The 23,377-nt window shown below is 38.7% G+C and overlaps 2 protein-coding genes and 3 pseudogenes across 2 annotated transcripts; 2 read left to right on the top strand and 3 right to left on the bottom strand.

The window, feature by feature from the left end:
- Nucleotides 1-843: 843 nt before the first annotated feature.
- On the bottom strand, nt 844-1,958 carry LOC149003650 (polygalacturonase inhibitor-like). Its single transcript, XM_089138145.1, has one exon. It carries the CDS (start codon nt 1,948-1,950, stop codon nt 931-933), a length of 1,020 nt encoding a protein of 339 aa, XP_088994271.1. The 5' UTR covers nt 1,951-1,958; the 3' UTR covers nt 844-930.
- Nucleotides 1,959-4,999: 3,041 nt separating this feature from the next.
- Nucleotides 5,000-6,435, top strand: LOC149003649 (polygalacturonase inhibitor-like). Its single transcript, XM_089138144.1, has one exon. It carries the CDS (start codon nt 5,123-5,125, stop codon nt 6,164-6,166), a length of 1,044 nt encoding a protein of 347 aa, XP_088994270.1. The 5' UTR covers nt 5,000-5,122; the 3' UTR covers nt 6,167-6,435.
- Nucleotides 6,436-9,506: 3,071 nt separating this feature from the next.
- On the top strand, nt 9,507-10,648 carry LOC149003648 (polygalacturonase inhibitor 1 pseudogene; annotated as a pseudogene).
- A 5,773-nt stretch (nt 10,649-16,421) lies between these two features.
- Nucleotides 16,422-17,648, bottom strand: LOC149003647 (polygalacturonase inhibitor 2 pseudogene; annotated as a pseudogene).
- Nucleotides 17,649-21,382: 3,734 nt separating this feature from the next.
- LOC149003646 (polygalacturonase inhibitor 2 pseudogene) lies at nt 21,383-22,628 on the bottom strand (annotated as a pseudogene).
- Nucleotides 22,629-23,377: the final 749 nt, after the last annotated feature.

Genomic DNA, 23,377 nt, shown 5'->3' with positions numbered 1-23,377 from the left:
TGGTTCTTTGACTCTGTCATGAGAGACCACAAATGTTAGCCACTATTATAACTTTTCCAATTGGTTCCTCATTTTTGGGTTCATACTGCTTTGGTGGACTTGTAAGGAACCTCAATAGGGGCTATCGAACCCAAGATTTCATCAGAAAGAAAAAAATTTCAGAATTAAGTTTCATGGTTGACAGCACACAACTTATTGCTTAGATCGACTTTTAACCAAGAGAAGTTAGGAACGATGGGAGTGACAATGACAGGGTTTCCGGCAGGGGAGGGGCAACGATTTTTGGCATCGGGAAGTGCCGGAAAAATTCAAACATTTGAAATCGAGTAGGATTTAGGGGCTTCTTTTGTAAATTTATAAATTTAAAATCCTTAAATATAAAAGACCAAAATCATATTCAGGTAATTACATATTATGAGTAAAATGGTCATTTTAATTTCAAACTAACAAAAAAAGTTAATGGTAGGTAATTTATAATTTTACAAAAAGTGAAAAATAAGTGGCGTGCAAAAAACTCTATTGTAAACCTTCATGCAACACCCGTGGAGCTCCAGATGCAACTGCTCCTTACTTCTTAGGGTAAATTTGCATATTCCTTTCTAATCTGCTCTTTTACTTTAGGATGAAATGATGAGAAAGAGAAACCAAAGGTCTTAACGCTCTCTCATATTTGATATTTGAACCATTTTAGAACGATTTTAATTATATATACGATCAAATATTCCAATCAGATGATAGGAAAACTATATAGTAGTCAAATATTTGAAAGCTTTCTTCCATAACGCAACTGCTACATCTTTAAATGGTAAACATGCAGAAAAAAAAAAAAAAAGCAATGCTTGCAACTGTTTTATTCAGAAACCTGGCGTCACCGAATCTCCATATGATATGCTTCGATTCCAACTCCGGTGATCTCGTCGACGACTTTCACTACTTACAACCGCCGAGCGGTGAACCGCATAGACACTTGTTATGATAGAAGTTGTACGAATCGAAGTTGTGAACATGGCCACCTTGAGGAATCTTCCCACATAATCTGTTATAACTCACATTCAGGTACTGCAGATTCAGTCCCGTTATGGTTTCTGGTATGTTTCCAAAGATCTTGTTGTGTGAAATGTCCAGAGACACCAAGTTCTTGTTGAATTTCACCTTTGACAGATCAAATGCGAACATGTTCCTCGACAGAGTAATCCTCTCAATCGACCCATTTGGCTTGAACAACATGGAAGCGTCTCCTTGAAGTTTGTTTCGTGACAAATCGATAGAGACGAAATTTGCTCCTCCCAAAGATTTGGGTATTTCACCTGAGAGCTGGTTGTGAGAGAGGTAGAGATTTATAGACTGTTTGAAAAACCCAAATGATTCTGGGATTTTTCCGGTGAGTCTGTTACGATCGAGGTAGAGTTCTTTCAGTTTGGGGAGATTGGCGAGTGAAGAGGGGATTGAACCGGTGAATTGGTTGAAACTTAGAAAAATGAGCTCTAGATTTTTGATTTGGCTCAGGAAAGAAGGGATTGGACCTGATAGATTAGTCCAGCTGAGATCAACCATTCGAAGAAGCTTAAGCTTAGTGATGGTGGAAGGAATGGTTCCAGTGAGGTTGGTGACGTGATGGAAAACAAGGTTGTTTAGGTATGGGAGGTCGCCGATCTCGGCCGGAATTTGACCTGAGATGTTGGCTTTGAAGATGGTGAGCTCGAAGATGCGGTTAGTGTTGTAATCGCACTTCACGCAGTACCAGTCGCAGCAGTCGGTGTTGGGTATCCATGAAGCTAAGTGGTATGGGTTGTGAAATGCTGCTTTGATCTTCATCAGTGCAACGTAGTCATCTTTGTTGCAGCGAACTGATTTGGCCGGAGAAGGAGAAGAAGAAGACGATGGCATTGGGAGACTGCAAAGGAGGAGGAGGAGGAGGAGAGTGAAGAGGAAGGAAAGTTGGGAGCCCATGATGTGTTAACTTGGGTTTCTTTGGGTTCTGCGAGGCTGGATATGATGAATTTATAATGGTTGCGCATCTCATTAGTGTACTAATTAGCAATTAATATGGTTCGATGTACAAGAATAATGATCATTAATGATACCATGTTAAAAAGGAATGAAGAGAATTCAGGGTTGCAGAGCTGGAGTTCAGATCAAACAAAAAAGGTGCGTGGGTTTGGCCCATCTTTAAACCTTGAAGCAGAATAAAAGGTGGGACCCGCCCTAATGAGTTTCACATGGACTCCACCTTTATTGCGTGGGACTAGGAGGTGATCCGCACTATAACAGGGTTGTTCCTTTAGAGTTTGAATCACCTTTTCATCAAGGGAGAACAATGTGTTGCCTAAATATTTTTTTCACTACACAATAGTGGTGAGGCTTACTTGTAAATATGGTGGGGGGAGGGAGAAATAGAGATAGAAACCTCAATAAGTCTCAAGTGCATCTCACCCTTTATTGTTTGTTTCAAAAGCGTCAAAGGAATACGTTGTTCTATCTTGACAGGAGTTTATTCGGACTCACTTCTCAAGTGCATCTCACCCTTTATTGTTTGTTTCAAAAGCGTCAAAGGAATACGTTGTTCTATTTTGACAGGGAGTTTATTCGGACTCACTCCTCTTATCTCTACTACTTCCAAATAAATGGTCCCTTTTGGGTTCATAAATACACACCTATATTTTTTATTTTCAAATGTACCCTTTAGTACAAAAAAATCCTTGTTCTTCAAAGCAGAGTTTAGAATTCGTGTTCTTCAACGCATTGTTACTCACAAGCAGTGAGCGGAGAACCACAGAGGCCCTTTTCATGAGGGGATTAAACCCGTGAAATGGTTGGAATTGAGCTCGAGATCGATCTCATTTGAGTAATATAAAACTGAAGTTATGGTCCTTGTGGACCAAGAAAGATTATGATTAACGAAAAAAAGTGACTATCTGCTGCAAAATAAATTGTGTGTTGAGTCTGGATTTGTGACTATTGATGAGATAAATCAGAGATGGGACCCTAGCGAATGCCACCCACCTCTATTATAGAGGAGCTAGTTGGCCAGTCTTGAAGGAGTTGCATGCCTGGAATAATGAACAAGATAATGCCTGGATCAATTCATCAACACATTGGTTCAGCCCCCAATCCAATCAACTCCGGTTCATAACCCTTGGTCATGAACTCATGCACAACAATGGTGTTAGAAGAAAGCATAGAAGGAGGAGCGTCGAGATGAAAACGATTCAAGTGTCCATGGTTTGTTTGTTCTTGGGTTCTTTCGTAGGTCTAGGAGACTAATTAGAATACCATGAATTACAGGAATCTAGATCCTCTCCTCCCAGCCTGCTCCTCTGTCTATTCACCCACACTCACATGAATGTAAAACTCACACTGGTCATTTCTGATAAAAACAAAATTTGTGAATGTGGCTCCTACACTTATATATGTGTGGGTGAATGAATAGAAAGATTGGGTAGAGAAGATCTCGAACTTATAGTGGCTCCAATTTCAAAGTTTGTCTGATTAGTGGATGAAAATCAATTTTGTCAACGTAGAAGATAATGGTCAAGGAGACGTAGAAGACAATGATCGCGGAAAATAGATGCCAGTTTGGCAGTCACTATCATGGCCGTTGATTTTGACTGGCTAGCTAATTAAAGTTGCATGCCTATTGTTTTTTCAGATGCCATGCATATATACTGATGGCTAGCTTTAGGAATTAAGAGAAAGTTACAGTGATCACCTACCAATGGTTTCAGATCCCAGATTGTTGGTCCATGAGAATGAAGAGCTTCATGCCTCCAAATCCATTTCTAAGTTGCACACATATATGTGAAAGGAAACCACCTATGGGGTATTGTAATTTACAAGGTATCCATTTGTTGTTTCATTGTGATATTTAAGAGGTAGAGTTAGAATGGGGTCGAGAGGGATATGTATGAGACCTTAAATAGTTACATTATTCTAGATACTATATGATACTAGCCGCTATATATTTATATTAAATACAACTAATAGGATACAGATCGATATATCTCTTTATTGGATTGCATTAGATTATATTAGTCAATACAAGACAATACTTTATAGGAGATCATATATTTGTTAAGATTACTATTTGAACAATACCATATTTGATACCAATAATATTCTAGTTTACTGGTACATATACACATGCAGATGCATGCACGTGAGCATTTTGCTCTTATTATTAAGATTCGGTCTAGACCAGTTTAAACTCTAACGAATTGATGCAATTCAATTTTAACGGTTCGAAGTACAAATAGTCACGCTATAATAACCCCTTTTTTAGTGGCTGAAGATAAAGTTGCATTCGACGAGGGGAAAGAAAAGACTGAAGTTAGAGCTTTAAAAAAAATGCACAAAAGCTAGTATTTGCAATTGTAAAAGCCTGCATGAAGCCTGCATGGGTCCTTGCAACTTTGCTTTTATTTCTTTATTTTTTGGATAAAAGCTGCAAGAGGGCCACAAAGCATCTTAGTTGCATGGATCCAAGAGCCAATTATTGGTCCAAGCCTCCAAGGGCGGATCCTTGCAACTTTGCTTTCGTGGAGTAAGAATGATTTGGATTTTGATTTTGATCCTCTTGTGCATTGACATTTTCTCATTACCTCCGGTATTAGATTTTAGACACATCGATCATTCCAATCAAATAGACAAAAATTCATTAAAAATGCATACCTTTGTAAGTTCTCCCATTCAAAACGTTGCAAATAATGTTTTCAACAGATAGGATTTGAGAAACCAGCCCTTTTACTCAGTAAAGAGGATTGATTGGTCGCGGGAAAGCCTTATCTCCAAGGTGGCCAAACTCAACAAAAACGTGGGTAAACTCTGGATCTCTCCTATGTGCTAGGTATTATCCAGACAGGGTTTTATAAATTCGAATGTTAGCTTGTTTGATAACCAAAAAAAAACCAAAAAGAAAACGTGGTTAGAACCCTAGAATTAAGAATATGCCTTGTGAGCAGAGAATCATATCATAATCTTTCTTCTTTTTCATTGTAGGTGAAGTAAAAGATTCATAAGTTTTCAATGTCGACAATATCGATCATCTGGATACAGTTCAGTATAAATTCATCATAACCTAACCTAAACCAGAAGAAGCAAGTGAGAAAAAACACACACACACACCATGGACTCCAGTAGAGTCGTCTTCCTCTTGAGTACTCTCCTGATCCTCCTCCTCCTCCTGTGTTTTCTTTCGACACCATTGCTGGCCCAATCTGTTGTTCCCTGTCACAAACAAGACTACACAGCCCTGATGAAGATCAAAGCAGCTCTTCACAACCCAGATCACTTAGCTTCATGGGTTCCCAACACCGACTGCTGCAATTGGCTCGGGATCCATTGCGACATCTTTAATAATAACCGCGTCAACCGACTCGTCCTTTCAGACGCCAACATCTCAGGCCGGATTCCTTCGGAGGTGGGTGACCTTCCATACCTCTATCAGCTGTCGTTCAATAACCTCACCAGTCTCACTGGAAATATCCCTTCCACCGTCACAAAACTGAAGCACCTCGGCATAATGACCTTCATCGAGAACAAACTTTCCGGTCGAATCCCTTCTTTCCTGGCCCAACTTCCCAGTCTCGGGTGGCTCGACCTCAGTTTCAACCAATTCACCGGTTCAATCCCCTCGTCTCTCTCCAACCACAACATATTACGAACGCTCGTACTCGAACATAACAAGCTTTCTGGAAAAATTCCAGAATCCTTTGCGAATAACTTCCCTAACTCCTCCCATATTCAGGATGATTCCTATGTACACGTCGACCTCTCACACAACAATTTCCGCGGTTGGCTCCCCAGATCGTTAGGGAGAATGGATTTTCAAGGCATTGATTTATCTGGGAACAAGCTTAAAGGTGATGCTTCCATGTTGTTTAGGGCAAACGGGTCGACTCTCACGATTACTCTCTCCAACAACAAGTTTGCATTTGATCTGTCCAAGGTGGAAATCCCCACCCACTTGCGGAACTTGGAGATTTCTCACAATAAGATCTTTGGGAGCATTCCAGAAGGGTTAACTGGACTAAGTTTGAGGAGCCTAAATGTGAGTTATAATCGATTGAGTGGGAAGATTCCTCAAGGTGGCAATATTCAGAACTTCGATTCCTACAACTTCTATCACAACAGGGGCCTCTGTGGTTCACCTCTTCCCGCTTGTAAGTGATACATTGTTAACTCTTGGTAAAGAGCTTCAGCACCGTGTATTAAAAGCTGTTTAAGTTGAAGATGGAACGAGTGGTTGATGCCAAAATTTTGATCACCCATTTCGTGAGTGTATGTGTTTTTTTTTTTTAAACCAGCTACTTGTAACTGGAAAGAAAAAAAACTGTAAAATGAATTGTTGAGATTTCGACCTTGACCACTCTGTTTGATCGCGGTCATTCTTGACTCCGTGTATTCGGTGGTGTTATGTTTCCAATAATCTAGATTTGTGTTTTTGGGGGGGAAAATGCTTGTGTCTGTTCTGATAAATCTTTTTAATTTAGTAGTTTGTGGTAAAATTTACCATCATGATAGAAATTGGGTTTTATTTATATAGGAAAAAAGAAAATTAAGAATTAAATTCTTAAGAATAGAGTTCAAATATGGATCAAAGATTCACATCCTCTACAGTCACAACATCATTCATCCAGCAATCTCTTAGGGAGAATTCACAGCTATCAATGGATCCAATGAAGAAGGATACTTCCTAAAATTAAGATAGTGATACTCATCTGAATTATTAGGATTTTGATAGATTAGTGCTATTGACCTGCTGGTGCCTGTGGTGCCCAGCGTTGGATTTCGCCACCTAATTTTCATTAAGTCATAGTAGCTCAAAAATGATTTGGACAGTTTTGTAGAAAAACTTGTTTTTTCAACTTAAGTTAATTATACGTGCATGATGTTATGAGAGGCTGAGATTTAATGAAAATATGTAACAACCATCCGATGTTGGGCGTAGACACCATCACGTGAGCAACACTAGTCTGTGTAGCAAAATCTGAATTATTGTATTTTTTTCTCATTCTGTCTTTCAATATGGTCGTCATTTTCAATTTTCAACCATCGTCAGCCCACCCTCCTTTTTCTAATATATTCACTCATCTTAGATAGTTTAAATTAATATAAAATAGATTATATTAACTTATAATTAGATTATCTTATTCTCAACCTTAAATATATTTATTTAATTGAATTTTTTTCATTCAACTCATTTGAATTTTCCATTGTTCTTTCCTACACTATTGGCCATGTGAATTTTCTTTAAATCGATTATATAATTGGTGGCATTACTACTTCTATGATGTGGGTGTTTTTTAAGTAATATTAGTGTTTTCATGGAGATAGAGGTAGAGGTAAGATATTACGACAGGAAAGACTAAATAATGATTACAAATTTTTTTACAAAATTAAGAACACCATACAATGACATTTCTATCAATTATTTTTAACATTAAAATTTTCTTAGATGGGGTACCAAGTATTGGTATTTCACACATAAAAAGAAGGTCAAAATGATTTACTTTTTAAATTAAAATTTTAGAAAAAAAATTCAGAAAAATGGGGGGGGGGGGGGCATGGCCCCAAGAGAGCTCTGCCCCTACATAGATGACCCATTCCTTAAAAATAAGGGGTGGGTGGCGACGACCAAACTCGATCAGGTGATTGTTTTCGAAAGAGACACCTAAAATTATGTCATAAGAAGTACTGCTGTATAACTTTACCAAGAAAATCTCATAAGAAATGTTGTAGAACTTTACCAAGAAAATGTTTTATATCATTTTTAACACTTATACTCATATTGTCCTTGTCTAATACAAACAGACTCTGTGACTGTGAGTCCTATACTTATGTAAGTGTAGGTGAATGAATGAAAAGATTGGGTGGAGAAGATCTCCGTTATAAATGAATTTATAGTAACTCCAATTTCAGAATACTCTGAATAGTGCTTGAAAATCAATTTTGTAGGCGTAGAAGATAATGGTCAAGGAGACGTAGCAGATAATGATCGCGGAAAATAGATGCCAGTTTGGCACTCACTATCAAGGCCGTCGATTTTGACTAGTTAGTTGCATGCCTATTGTTTTTCAGATTCCATGTATATATAACTAATGGCTAGCTTTAGGAATTAAGTGAAAGTTACCTACCAATGGTAGGATTTATTTACGCAGCCATTCATCTATATTTATGTCTTTTTCTAATTGTCTATATATCAATATTACCAAGTGGTAATATGATGATTCAAATACTATTTAACATAAAATTACAAAACGGGTTGTAAAACGGACTATAACGGATTATGATTCGTGTTCGGATTGGAGTGGACTCCGCCACCCTCAACTCAAACATAACCCATTAAAATTCGATTCAGACCGGTTCAAGTTATAACGGACTGATGCGATTCAATTTTAATAGTTAGAATTACAAGTAGACACCCTATAATAACCCCTTTTTTTAATGGTTGAAGAGACAACTGCATTCCACAAGGGGGGAAAAAGAGACTAAAGTTAGAGGTTTAAAAAATATGCACAAAAGCTAGTATTTGCTATTGTAAAAGCCTATGTGGGTCCTTGCAATTTTGCTTTTTATTTCTTTACTTTTTGGGTAAAGAGAAACTCTACTGCAAAAGCTGTAAGAGGGCCACAAATTGGGGTGTAAACGGACCGGATTCGGAACGGATAGTAGTATATCCATATCCGCATCCTATTATATTCGGACGGATTCGGATAATATCTTATCGGTTTTCGGACGGATTTTGTCGAATTCGGATGATAATCGGATAGTTATTTTCTTAAGTAAATTCTTCTAAACAGACATGAATATAGATTGAATACGAGTTTTTGATTACCTGTTTTCCTATTTACCTTTTTATTTGTATGGGCTAGGTTTAAGAATTAGCAACTTTAGTAGCTATTTTAATAGAAAATTTAGAAAAATATTCACATATTATAAGTAAAATTTATAAAAACAAGAATAATAAATCTAAATAAGTAACTTAATTGGATAATTTTATCGGACGGATAATATTCGGTAAGAAAGGGATATACCATATCCGCATTCTATTAATAATCGGATGGATTCGAATACCCCAAAACAGATGTGGATGCAAATTCGGAAGCGGATTTCGGTTATCCATTTACACCTCTAGCTATAAAGCATCCTAGTTACATGGATACTCGCAACTTTGCTTTTGTGCTAAGAATGATTCGGATTTTTATTCGCTTCTATACTGACACCCTTCCATTATTTTTGGTTGACTTTAAATTTTAGACATGTCGATCATTCAAATCAAATGGACAGAAATTCATCAAATAACACACCTTTGTAAGTCCCTAAACTCAATAAAAACGTTAAAAAAAAAAAAAACGTGTAGAACCATAGAATTAAGAATATGCCTTGTGAGCAGAGAATCATATCATTTTTTTATTGTATATAAAAGAATCACAAGTTTTCAATACCGAAAATACTAGTATAAATAAGAACCTAACCTAACCAGAAGAAGCAAAGGGAGAAAGAAAAAAAAGAACACCATGGACTCCATTAGAGTCGTCGTCTTCCTTTTGAGTACTCTCTTGATCCTCCTCCTGCTGTGTTTTCTTCCGACACCATCACTAGCCCAATCTGTTGTTCCCTGTAACAAACAAGACTACACAGCCCTGATGAAGATCAAAGCAGCTCTTCACAACCCAGATCACTTAGCTTCATGGGTCCCCAACACTGACTGCTGCAATTGGGTTGGGATCAGTTGCGTCTCCCCTAATAATAAACGCGTCAACCGACTCATCCTTTCAGACGCCAACATCTCAGGCCGGATTCCTTCCGAGGTGGGTGACCTTCCATACCTCTACCAGCTGACGTTCAATCGCCTCACCGGTCTCACTGGAAACATCCCTTCCACGGTCACAAAACTGAAGCACCTCGGCATAATGACCTTCATCGAGAACAAACTTTCCGGTCGAATCCCTTCTTTCCTGGCCCAACTTCCCAGTCTCGGGTGGCTAGACCTCAGTTCCAACCGATTCACCGGTTCAATCCCCTCGTCTCTCTCCAACCACAACATATTACGAGCACTCAAACTCGAACATAACAAGCTTTCTGGAAAAATTCCGGAATCATTTGCGAATTACTTCCCTAACTCCTCCAAGGATGATTCCTATGTATACGTCGATCTCTCACACAACAATTTCCATGGTTGGCTCCCCAGATCGTTAGGGAGAGTGGATTTTCAATACATTGATTTATCTTGGAACAAGCTTAAAGGTGACGCTTCCATGTTGTTTAGGGCAAACGCGTCGACTCTCAGGATTTATCTCTCCAACAACAAGTTTGCATTTGATCTGTCCAAGGTGGAAATCCCCACCCACTTGCAGAACTTGGAGATTTCTCACAATAAGATCTTTGGGAGCATTCCAGAAGGGTTTACTGGACTAAAGTTGAAGAGCCTAGATGTGAGTTATAATCGATTGAGTGGGAAGATTCCTCAAGGTGGCAACATTCAGAACTTCGATTCCTACGACTTCTATCATAACAGGGGCCTCTGTGATTCACCGCTCCCCGCTTGTAAGTGACAGTTCGTCAAAAAGCCCAAATTCTTGGAGAAGAGCTTCAACACTGCGCATTAAAGCTGCGTACTTTGAAGATGGAATGAATGGTCTGAGGTCAAAAACTTGATCGCCTATTTCGAGTGTGTTTTTTTTTTTTTTTTAATTATAGTTACTTGTAACTAGAAAAAAAAAATCGTAAAACAGATAGTTGAGATTTAGATATTGACTACTCAGTTCGATCGTGGTCATTCTTGACTCCGTGTATTTGGTGTAGTGTTTCCAAGAATCTAGACTTGTGTAATTTTTTTTTAGAAACACTTGCATCTGTTTTGATAAAAATTTTAACTTAGCAATTTGTGGTAAAATTTTCCATCATGATAGAAATTGGGTTTTATCTAAGTAGGAAAAATGAAAATTAAGAATTAGGTTCTTAAGAGTGGTGTTCAAATATAGATCAAAGATTCACATCTTCTATGGTCATAAGGTCGTCATTCATCCAACAGTTTCTTAGGGATAATTCGCATGTATAGATGGATCCAATGATAAAAGATACTTCTTAAAAACAAGACAGAGTGATATACTGATACTTGTCTGAATTATTAGGATCTTGCTAGACTAGTGATACTGACCTGCTGGTGCCTGTGGTGCCCAACATTGGATTTTGCCACCTAATTTTCATTTAGTCCTAGTAATCCAAAAATGATTTGGACTGTTTAGTAGAAAAACCAGTTTTTTCAACTTAAGTTAATTAAACGTGCTCATGATGTTATGAGAAACTGAGATTTAATAAAGAATATGTAACAACCATCCAATGTTGGGCATAAACATCACCACGTGAGCAACACTAGCCTAGCAAAATCTGAATTATTATATTTTTTTTCTTATCGCTGTCTTTTAATGGTCATGCCAATTTGATCTCTAAATGATTTTTTGGTTCAAAGATCTCTAAAAGGCTGCGTTTGTTTGCTGGAATTAAAATGGGGGTGGGAAAAATCTTAAAAAGAGTGTAGATTTCTTATTTTTCCCTTAAATCCCAAAATGATAGATTGTTTGGTTGCTTGTGGTGGGAAAGTGTCTGCTGATGTGATAGGCCAACTTTCCCACCCCAAATCATTTTAAAACCCCACATATTTGGTGGGACTTTGTGGAAAAATTGGAAAAAGTAAAAAGTGGACCCACCACTATCACTTTTCCATAAAATTCTTTCATTTCCTTTTCTTCTCCCTCACCCCAATACACATAGGACCCACATATTTTTTTTTCCATTCATTTTTTTTCTCACCCCACCTTTTTGCAAACAAAGCAACTTTTTTATTTTAGTGGTTGAAAAAGGAAACTGCATTTCACAAGAAAAAGAAAAAGTAATAACAAAAAAAGACAAAAGTTGGAGTTAAATAATAATAAAATAAATAAAGAAAAAGACAAAAACTAGTATTTGCAATTGTAAAAGCCTCTATTAGCCCTTAGCAACATTGCTTTTACTTTTTTCTCATTTTTTGAGAGAAATTCTATTGCAAGACGACAAGAGAAGCACAGAGGAAGAGCCAAGTGGTCAAATGGTTTCTATGGATTCTTCCAACTTTGCTTTTATGATACAAGAGTGTAATTATGTGGTCCACTCCTTGGCTAGAATGGTTTTTTTTTAATATTATTTTAATGGTGCATTTTATCGGGTGATGCTCACCATTGGATGCATTTCACGTAAATTTTAATCAATCTCATCCGTTAAAAAATGTTTAACGTATGGGCTAGTATTGTTAAAAAATGTTTCACTTTATTTTGAAGAAAAACTACTTTTATTTTACTTAAATTACTTAAACGTGTACATGGTATTTTGAACAATTATGCTTTAATAACCATCCCTTTTTCTCAGTAGGGAGGATTGATTGGTCGCCTTTATTAAGAGCCTTATCTCCAAGGTGGCCAAACTCAATAAAAACGTGGATAAAGTCTGCATGTCTTCCATCAGCTTTTCTTGATGAAAAAAAAAATTGGGTAGAGCTAAGGTTTAAATATCTCACGATACCGTACCATACTAGTCGATACGTATCAATATTTGACCCAATTGATACGATACATCTCGATACCTCTCTCCATTAAGTTACACAAAAATACATTAGTCGGGACGATATGTCTCTTAAAATCACCTGACAGATTAAATATTCAATACCGTTCAAACCTTTAGATATAACCGTAGAATTAAGAATATGCCTTGTGAGCAGAGAATCATATGATATTCTTTCTTCTTTTTCATTGCAGGTAAAGTAAAGGAATCATAAGTTTTCAATGTCGACAATGTCGATCTGGATCGAATTATAGTATAAATGCATCATAACCTAACCAGTAGAAGCAAGGAAAAACCAAAAACCATGGATGCCAGAGTCGTCTTCCTCTGGAGTACTCTCCTGATCCTCCTCCTCCTCCTCCTGTGTTTTCTTCCAACACCATCCCTGGTCCAATCTGTTCGCTGCCACAAAGACGACTTTACAGCCCTGATGAAGATCAAAGCAGCTCTTCACAACCCAGATTACTTAGCTTCATGGATCCCCAACACCGATTGCTGCAACTGGGTCGGGGTCCGATGTGAGTACTTCTCTACTAATCACCGCGTCAACCGATTCATCATCTCCGACGCCGACATCTCATGCCAGATTCCTTCCGAGGTGGGTGACCTTCCATACCGTTGTAAAAAATCTCGTTCGATCGCTTTTACCAATCTGACGGTAATATTTTCCATCATGATAGAAATTGGGATTTATTTAATGACCTTCAGCGAAAACAAACTTACAGGTCCAATCCCCTAGATTCTTACAGCCCAGTGGAGTTCAAATCTGGATCAACCAGATTCACCCGTGCACCCCTCTTCTCTCCAACAATCACATAGGGCATCATTCATCCAAGCGAAAATTTCCAGAATCATTAGGGAGTACTTCAGCAGACTCCTATAGTCTACGTGGATCTCTCTCACAACAACCTCCGAGGGATGCTCCCAGATCGCTAAAAACAAGGGATTGACAGTGATTACTCATCTGGGAACAGCTAATGGTGACGTCCTGTTGCTTAGGGACAATAGGGCCACTGACCTATTGGTGTCTGTGGTGCACAACGTTGAATTTCGCCACCTAGTCTTCATTAGGTCTCAAAAGCTCAAAAATGGTTTGGACTATTTTGTAGAAAAACCGATTTTTTGCAGCATTCAGAAGGGTTAACGGCTATAGTTGTGGAGCCAAATGGAGTATAATCGATGAGTCTGACGATTCCTCAAGGTGGCAACATTCAGAACTTCGATTCCACATGTCTTCCACAATCGGGGCCTCTGTGACTTCACCCCCCCCCGAAGGTAAGTGGCCTTGAGTCTGATAGCCCAAATTAGTCTGGTAGGTTTATCAACGTGCAATTTGAGCTGCTTTAGTCTAGACTGGAATGAATGGTCCAGGCAAAATTGTAGCCTTCCATTTCGATCGTTTTTTCATGTTAAGTATAGTTACTTGCGTAAAGCCAACGCTTCACCCTCCAATGTAGAGTTTAAAGTCAGAGGGACTGAGACAACCATCAAAGGTTTTCTTGTGCAGTCCTGAGTAAAAAGCGCCCTCCAATGTAGAGTTTAAAGTCAAAGGGACTGGGACAACCACCAAAGGTTTTCTTGTGCAGTCCCGAGTAAAATGCCGACTCCATTCTTTGCAAAAATGGAACCCAATGAGTTCCATGGGCCCCACCCACAACTATGTAGTTGGAAACCTTCTGGGCAGCACATTGTTAAGGGGAGGTGATTCAGACTCTAATACATGCATATCAGAAAATTGGACATTAATATGAAGGGCACTAATGAGGACATCAGTGGGCGGTTTCAAGTTTACCGGTGACGCCAATGTAAAGATCATTCCACGACAACATTTATGTGGATGTACGATAAGTTCAGAGGTTATCGGATTACTCGGATCTTATGGTTCGATGAGAAGCATTATAGGCAGTTTGTCATGTTATTTTCCTTAGTCTTAGTCGATTGGATAGTAGTTTGTTATTGAATTTTTAATTTCATGTTTGAGTCTTTATAAGCTGGAGCTAAAGTCTAATTAGGCCTAATTTTAAATTATTTTGAATTTAGGTTATATTTACTACTTAAGTTTGGGTTATTTTGTAAATTAAACATGTAGGGTTGGGAGTGATCAATTCTTTTATTTAAACCTTGTATGGAATTTGTTTTTAGCAGCATGAATGAATGAAAAAATTAAAAGATTTTTCTCCCTCGTGTAAGTTATTCTTCTTCTCTTCTTCTACCTCCCTCTCTTGCGTGGATTAGTTTCTCTCTTCTTCTTTTCTTCTGCATAATTGCTTTCTTCTTTCTTTTATTTTCATTTCTATCAATTTTTCCAAATCCTCTTCTCTTAGTTTTCTTTTTTTCTTTTTTTTTCTCCTTCTTCCTCTTTCCTTGCTATTCTGTTTGTCATAATTTTCTTTATTCTTTGTCGTACTTTCTTTTTATTTCTTCTTCTCTCTCCTCTCTCTATTATCACCTCTAGTATAGCAATATTGTTGTGGTCTCCATTCTAACCCTACTGTCCATTCCTGAGATTCACCACTACTTAAGAAATCTTTTTTCTTTCTCTTTTTTTTGTTCTTAGATGTTTTCTAACCCCAGTTTTGCAACTAGGCTTTGCAGGTAACTTTATTAAGCATCTCTTTGAATAATTTTTTAATTTATCTTTTTTCCTTTGTAGTAATTTCTTTAATAAAGAAAATTCCACAAATTTCTTTGCATTGTTAATTGTTGAATTCATTGTTAGAAACATGATTTTGGCTAGGACAATACTATTTCTTTAGAATTCTTGAAATTCTTGTTTTCAATTCAAAGTTATGGTGCAAATATCCCCATCCCCTTGTTTCCCCTATTAATTCTTGTTTAGTTGCGCTCATTAGTTAAGACTTATTGTGTTTCTTTCTCTACTTTAACCATCTTATAAGCATGCTTAATCAAAATTCAAGGTGCTGCAATTCATTTTTCTCTTTTATATTTTTCTTTTATTACTTGTCAATGATAGGTGTCTCATTCTAAGAATCTAGTAGCCCACTTTGTAGGTCCCCTAGTTTCTAGAGTTTTCCCTACATCAGACACCTTATTTTGCATTTTTGTCGAGTAGGGTGTGGATCGTGCTTGTGTGGTGTGTCTGTGGAGTCCGGATGTGCTCCCCAACGGCTTACCACCACAAAAACGGGGGGCCGGGTGATGGGGAGGTTTTTGTTTTATAAAAATATATATATATATATATATATATTTATTTTTTTCTCGGTGGGGCCCCCCTTTTGGGGGAAACCGTGGGGAGCGGGGTGATGTCCGGTCGGCGTGATACCCACTATTGAATGCACTCTACGTGGATTAAATTCCAGCTACTCAAAACACCAAGTATACATTTGATCAACTCAAGTGACCCAAAACTACTACTTCTTCTTCTTCTTACTTTTTAAATTAACCATCTTTGGTAAATCATGTTTTGGGAAAGTGCTAGAAAAACATGTAAATTTAATTTCCTAGAATCCCAAAATGTACATCGGGCACGGGTGAAAGTAGGAGCAGTTTCCCAATCAATGAAGCACCACTCCCACGCCATAAAATTTTAGATCTATATGTGGGAACATGTTGGCCCCCCTTGTCACTTTCCACCTCCCCCCCCCCCCCCCCCCCCCCCCTTTAGTGTAGTGTTAGCACTTAGAAACCGGTGGGGGATCCTATGTACATGTTGCTTGTATTATTTAGTGTAGTGTTAGAATTAGAATAAGGTTAGAAGGGATTTTTTTAATTATTATTTTAAATTGGTGGAATAGAATAGACTCATAGAGCATAATTCTAATATGATGGAAAATATTACAAACATCTACAAATTACAAGCTGCTAAGTTTAAAAGATTTACCAGAAATCCAAACGAGTGCATCATGCTGCACAGTTCATAGTTTCCTCTAACATGAAACAAAAGCTAGCATTTCAAAATTCAAACCTTTATTATATTGAAAGATAAACAAAGAGGTAGATTCTCTGGAGTTGCAGAGTCCAGAGTTGGGGTTCTTCTACGCACTTTTACTTACAAGCGGCGAGCGGTGAACCGCAGAGGCCCTTATTATGATAGAAGTTGTAGGAATCGAAGCTCTGAACCTTGCCACCTTGAGGAATCTTTCCGCTCAATCGATTATAACTAACGTTCAGGTTCTGCAAATATAATCCAGTTATCGCCTCTGGAATGCTCCCAAAGATCCTGTTATGAGAAATGTCGAAGATCTGCAAGTTGGAGGAGAATTTCACGTTGGACAGGTCAAACGCAAGCATGTTGTTCGACAGATTAAGAGTGTCAGTAGACCCATTTGCCTTGAACAACATGGAAGCGTCACCTACAAGATTGTTTCCAGATAAATCAATGGTGCCGAAATTCACTTTCTCTAACGATTTGGGTATCTCACCGCAGAGACTGTTGTGAGAGAGTTCGAGGAATGAACGTTTGGAGTTGCCGAAGTTGCCAAATGATTCTGGAATTTTACCGGTGAGCCTGTTGTGGGCGAGGCCGAGAAAACCTAATTTGCGGTGGTTGGCCAGAGAAGAGGGTATTGAACCGGTGAACTGATTGGAACCGAGCTCGAGGTACTGGAGACTGGGAAGTTGGCTTAGGAAAGAAGGGATTGGACCGGAAAGTTTGTTCTGGATGAGATAAATCATCTTGAGGTGCTTGAGTTTTGTAATGGTGGAAGGGATGTTTCCGGTGAGATTGGTGAGGTTTTGGAACAGGATAGAGTCCAGGTATGTAAGGTCACCCAACTCAGGAGCGATGTGGCCGGTGATGTTGGAGTCAAAGATGGAGAGTGTGATGACGCGGTCAGTTTTGAGGTGGCAGTAGGTCCACAACCAGTTGCAGCAGTCAGGGCTGGAAGAATCCAAATTTTCTGGGTTGTTAAGAGCTGCTTTGATTTTCTTCAGGGCTGTGTAGTCTTGTTTGTGGCAGCGAACAGATTTGGCCATGGCCAGTGATGTTGGTGTTGGAAGAAGAATGCAGAGAGAGAGTACCGTCAGGAAGAAGGAGACTCTGGCGTCCATGGTGGTGAAAAGCTTTCAGGTGATCGAAGGAAGGGGGGTCTGGCTTTCTCTACTACTGCTACCACTAGTAAACTGATTGGGTCATGATGAATTTATAAGATGGATCAGAGGGAATCTCACGTGGGCCCCATCAGGGCGCGCATGGCTGCTGAAGGCGGCTCTCTTTTGGGTAGCCGCAGTGACCCTTGACCAAAATATAAAGTAGTGATTTGGCCAAAAAATATAAACCCATGCAGTAAGACTGTGGGCAAAGAGCTGCTACTCACAAGACATTGGTCCTACATGCCCACGGTCTTGTTGAGTTGCCGGCGGCCAAGGAAAAATTGTGTTGCTCTAAAAATCTGTTTGTCAATGCAAGAGATAGATCAACAAAACAATCGTACTTGACTGGATTAGTCAAGGAACATCTCTAACGATCAAGCTAGCAAATGGAGACAACCTTTGAAGTAGAACAACAATTGTAGAGCTCTCAATGCCAAACATGTGTACTTGGTTATGGTCATATGGTAAATTTATATAGTTTTTGGGAAGCTACCTTAACCGTGTGATTAATTTCTCAAACACTTGTTGATCGTCAGATATAGGGTGTCCCGTGTGCAATGGTTGTTGAGTCCTACTTGGACTCCTTAAGCAATTCGAACTCCCTGATTCGTCCAATGTCATTTCCCCTAACGTTAAAGAGAATAGTTATAACTTTAACAGTGATAAGTAAAAAATAATCAACCAGAGTCAAACCATGGTCGGTTCACCTAGGTCAAGACCGGTTCCTAAGGTTAATCCATTGGTGCCTTGACCACGAAGGAACTCGAAGGGTATAAAAAGAAACATGACCCGCCAAGCTTGGGATAAGCAATCGTGCCCTACATGGAAAGCGTAACTAACCCAGAATAAGGGAGACAAACCCTCCAATTGGACGGCTACAAATAATTAAAACTGGTGAGTTGATCCAACGGTTGGGAATATGAGGTAAAACCTATATTAATCGAAGCATAACATAAAGATAAGGTAATTGAATTGTTTCCATCCATTCTCGTCTTTCAATTAAGCTCTACAACTAGTTAAAGATCTGTGGTGGTGTTCTAATGAACTTAGCCTTTGGAGGTGGCTTCTCAACCACCGAGTCAGCCTACATCTAACATTGTTTTAGGGTCAATCAATTCTAGGACATATCAACCAGTATCCATTATTTATTGCATATGTCACATGCCTTTTATTTTCCATGGTTCGACCATAACCTAGCCCAGTCTAGTCTATTTAGGTCAGACCTAGTCCGTTTATTCTAGGGCGGTCATGTCAAGTTGAAAGAAGTGACATGTTGAGATAAAACCATGGTACAATGTGTCAGCAATATATCTTCGTGTCCCTGGGGGGCGACACGATACCCCCCAGCAACGCGATAAAAACAATTTATCGTCGAAATTTCGCAATATATTTTCGAAAAGTCAATATATCACACCGCAGATCGAAGAGAGATTCTGAGAGAGGGGAAGACACTACGGCGGTGACCGGTGATGGTGATGGAGTCTGAGATCTGAAGAAAAATCTTGTACTATCTCATCTCTACGATCTCTCTTCTTATCTCTCTCATCTCTGCGATCTCTCTCCGATCTCTACCACTCTCATCCTGCAATCTCTCTGTTGCTGTCTCTCTCTTCCTCAAACTCACACTTGCAACCGAAAAGCACCCTTCTAACTGGGGTTTCCATGGTAAGAATCAATAGAATGAACAACGACCTAAGGTTTGATTTCGGCCGACATATCGCGATACATCACCCTGTTGGTGGTTTCGCCAGCCAAAGACACGGCGACATGGAACGATCATTCGGACCTTGGATAAAACCTTAATATCCCTAACAATGGAGTGCGAATTTAGTGGGCCAGAAAAATCCTGATCCTCCAAGAGTGCCCACCATAGTTGCACTATATCTGAGAAAATAAATTTGAGGTTTTATAACTGAGTGCTTTCTGGCCCATTCCAAGCCCACAAGATATCCTCCATGGACATGGGCTGCATCGAGGCCCAACCCAGCTCAGCATTTCTCCTGCTTGCCACCAGCCACAAAATACAATGTCCTTTCTATCCATTATTTTTAACATTAAAAATTTTCTCACATAGAGGGGCCAAGTACTAGTATTTCATACTATGATATTTGCATGACACAACACACACATTGCATTCTTGCTTACTTTCTACCAAAAGTTTCATCTCTTTCCTTGAGTCCATTTTAATGTTGTAGCTATAACTTTTTGACTCCTTCAAGTGACTAAAAGAAGGGGTAATTTTCATCTGGACCCCCTAAGGTTTGGTCCAGGTCACTTTTAGTCCAATTTAAGTTTTCTTTTGCATATGGATCCTTGTGGTTTCAAGAAACAATTAAATAAAGACAAGCTTAACAGAAACTGTTAGTTTAATAAATTTTGTGACTAAAATATCCTTGTGTCTTTTAATTTTTTATTTATTTTGGTTTTAATCTACTAAAATAAATACTATAAAATAAATAAATAAATGCAAAACCTTTGAAACTCAGAGAATCTGTAATACTTTTGCATACTATCAATATTATAAATACATAAATTTTGACATAATCATCAATTATTACCATACCTTGATCAAATAGCAATATTCTAACCCAAGTGTTTAAATTTCAAAGTATGGTAGCTTCATTTTTAGATATTATTACACTTTAGAAGTTGACAACAATAAGTAGACCCTTCTAAATGTGTACATGTATGTAGCAAATAATTTTTCTATATTATTGCCAAAAAACTAACTTGGTTAAAAAATATTCAGTATCTCTGTGTGTCACACACATATAGAAATATACGGGATTATGTGCAATTTGTAAGACCAAAGACCTAATCACATCAACTTCTGGTGATTAACATGTGTAAGCAACCCTACTTGCAACAACCATTTAAAAGAACTGAGAGAACAACGTGCATTTGCACGTGCGAATTCTAACTAGTATATATATATATATATATATAATTGATTTTTTTCATTCCACTTGCTCATGTGAATTTTCCATTCTTCTTTCTTACACTAGGCCCCATGTGAATTTTCTTTAAATCGATTATATAATTGGTGGCATTATTACTATATTATTTATTTGATTTTTTTTTTCATTCAATTGGCTCATGTGAATTTTCCATTCTTCTTTCCTACGCTAGGCCCCATGTGAATTTTCTTTAAATCAATTATGTAATTTGGTGGCATTACTACTATATATATATATATATAATTAATTGATTTTTTTCATTCAACTTGCTAATGTGAATTTTCCTTTCTTCTAGGCTCATGTGAATTTTTTTTAAATCAATTATATAATTGGTGGCATTACCACTTGCATATAATTGTTTAGAAGTGGTTCCTATTATTATTATTATTAATATACTATGGATAGCATTGATAAGGAGAGAGGTTGTTGGTTTCTCTCGTTTAGAGAACTGATGTTGCGAGTTTGAGGGATGACACTTTGATAGTGTATTTGTTATTTTTCTTCTCCCTTTTTAATATAAATGACCATTTTAACGGAAAAAAAGAATAGGGGTAAAGCTAAGATTTTACATCAGGAGGTACTAAATGATGATTATAATTTTTTTTACAAAAATAAGAAAAATCTATATGTAATTCTTTTTTACAAAAATAAGAAAGATCCCAAGAGTTGGAATTTAATGGAGTTTAGGTGACGTGCATCCAACGGTGGCAGCACCATGTCAAAGATACCCCTCAAGTAAATTTCTCCAGGTGTATGCTAGAGAGGGTAGTGTTAGAATTAGGATAAGCATAATCCTAATTCTTATGATCGAAAATATTACCAATATCAACAAATTACAAGCTGCTAAGTTTAAAAGATTTACCAGAAAACCATACGAGTACAGTATGCTACACAGTTCATAGTTTCCTCTAACACGAAACAAAAGCTAGCATTTCAAAATTCAAACCTTTATTAAATTGAAAGATAATTAAACCGAGGTGGATTCTCAGGAGTTGCAGAGTCGAGAGTTGGGGGTTCTTCTACGCTTACTTTTACTTACAAGCGGCAAGCGGAGAACCGCAGAGGCCCTTGTTATGATAGAAGTTGTAGGAATCGAAGCTCTGAACCTTGCCACCTTGAGGAATCTTTTCGCTCAACAGATTATAACTCACGTTCAGTTTCAGCAAATATAATCCAGTTATCGCCTCTGGAATGCTCCCAAAGATCCTGTTATGAGAAATGTCGAATATCTGCAAGTTGGAGGAGAATTTCACGTTGGACAGATCAAATTCAAGCATGTTGTTCGACAGATTAAGAGTGTCAGTAGACCCATTTCCATTTGCCTTGAACAACATGGAAGCGTCACCTTCAAGCTTGTTTCCAGATAAATCAATGGTGCCGAAATCCACTGTCTCTAACGACTTGGGGATCTCACCGTGGAGATTGTTGTGAGAGAGGTCGAGGAATGAACGTTCGGAGTTGCCGAAGTTCCCGAATGATTCTGGAATTTCACCGGTGAGCCTGTTGTGGGCGAGGCCGAGAAAACCTAATTTTCGGTGGTTGCCCAGAGAAGAAGGGATTGAACCGGTGAATTGATTGGAACCGAGCTCGAGATACTGGAGACTGGGAAGTTGGCTAAGGAAAGAAGGGATTGGACCGGAAAGTTTATTCTGCCTGAGATAAATCATCTTGAGGTGCTTGAGTTTTGTAATGGTGGAAGGGAAGTTTCCGGTGAGATTGGTGAGGTTTTCGAACAGGATAGACTCGAGGTATGTAAGGTCACCCAATTCAGGAGCGATGTGGCCGGTGATGTTGGAGTCAAAGACGTAGATTGTGACGATGCGATAAGTTTTGTGGTGACAGACGGTCCACAACCAATTGCAGCAGTCAGGGCTGGAAGAATCCAATTTTTCTGGGTTGTTAAGAGCTGCTTTGATTTTCTTCAGGGCTGTGTAGTCTTGTTTGTGGCAGCGAACAGATTTGGCCATGGCCAGTGAAGTTGGTGTTGGAAGAAGAATGCACAGAGAGAGGAGCGTCAAGCTCAAGAAGGAGACGGGGGGGGGGGGGGCCCCCTTCCCCCCCTTTAAAACCCAAGAGAGGCGCCTAAAGCAATTTATCATAGGCCCAATGGTATAATATTCATGCCCACTGGCTACCCACTTAGAAATAACACTAATCTACACTTCCACTTCAGAAGGAGATTCAGAATCACATCTATAAAGTATCTTGTCTCTAGAAATATCCCTAGAAATATCTAGACCCACTAGAATATTCATAACCATTAGATTCTAGACACTTGTACAAATCACAACCATTCATTGTATCCTACCTCACCTATAAATAGGGAGGGACTCATTTGTACAAAGCATCAAACAAGTGATCAATACAAGTTCTCTCAAGGTTCTCTTTGAGCTCTAAGCTTTCTTCTACTCTCTCTACCTAGGTTTAGGTGACTTAGTGCAAGTAAGTGCTAAGTGCCCACGTTGGCTTAGTCAATAACTAAGGCCGTGACATTTGTGGTATCGAGCTTCGTTGGGTGTATCAGCGTGTGGGAAAACACGATGACGAGCAGTCCGAGACGTTCAATGGTGCACAAGAGGAGCTAAACCTGGGAGGAGACCCACACCACCAAGGATAGGCGCGGGCGGAGAGTCCTTGAAGTTGTGCTACTATGGAGCCACGTCTAACCGGGTGGAGTTCATGGCCGAGGCAAGGAACGCCTTGACTTGGGGAGCAAAGGACCGATGAGCTCGATGGCCGGATGGACGAGCTCGGAGTTCCTATTGGGTGCTCTC

Source organism: Hakea prostrata, chromosome 10, assembly GCF_041222555.1.
Source record: "Hakea prostrata isolate BN-2017 chromosome 10, UWA_Hpros_2, whole genome shotgun sequence".
Taxonomy (NCBI): domain Eukaryota; kingdom Viridiplantae; phylum Streptophyta; class Magnoliopsida; order Proteales; family Proteaceae; genus Hakea; species Hakea prostrata.
This window is presented reverse-complemented; position numbering and strand designations above follow the sequence as displayed.

Excerpts from the sequence above, each read along its gene's own strand:
- LOC149003650 (XM_089138145.1), bottom strand. The coding sequence starts at position 1,950 with ATGGGCTCCCAACTTTCCTTCCTCTTCACTCTCCTCCTCCTCCTCCTC.
- LOC149003649 (XM_089138144.1), top strand. The coding sequence starts at position 5,123 with ATGGACTCCAGTAGAGTCGTCTTCCTCTTGAGTACTCTCCTGATCCTC.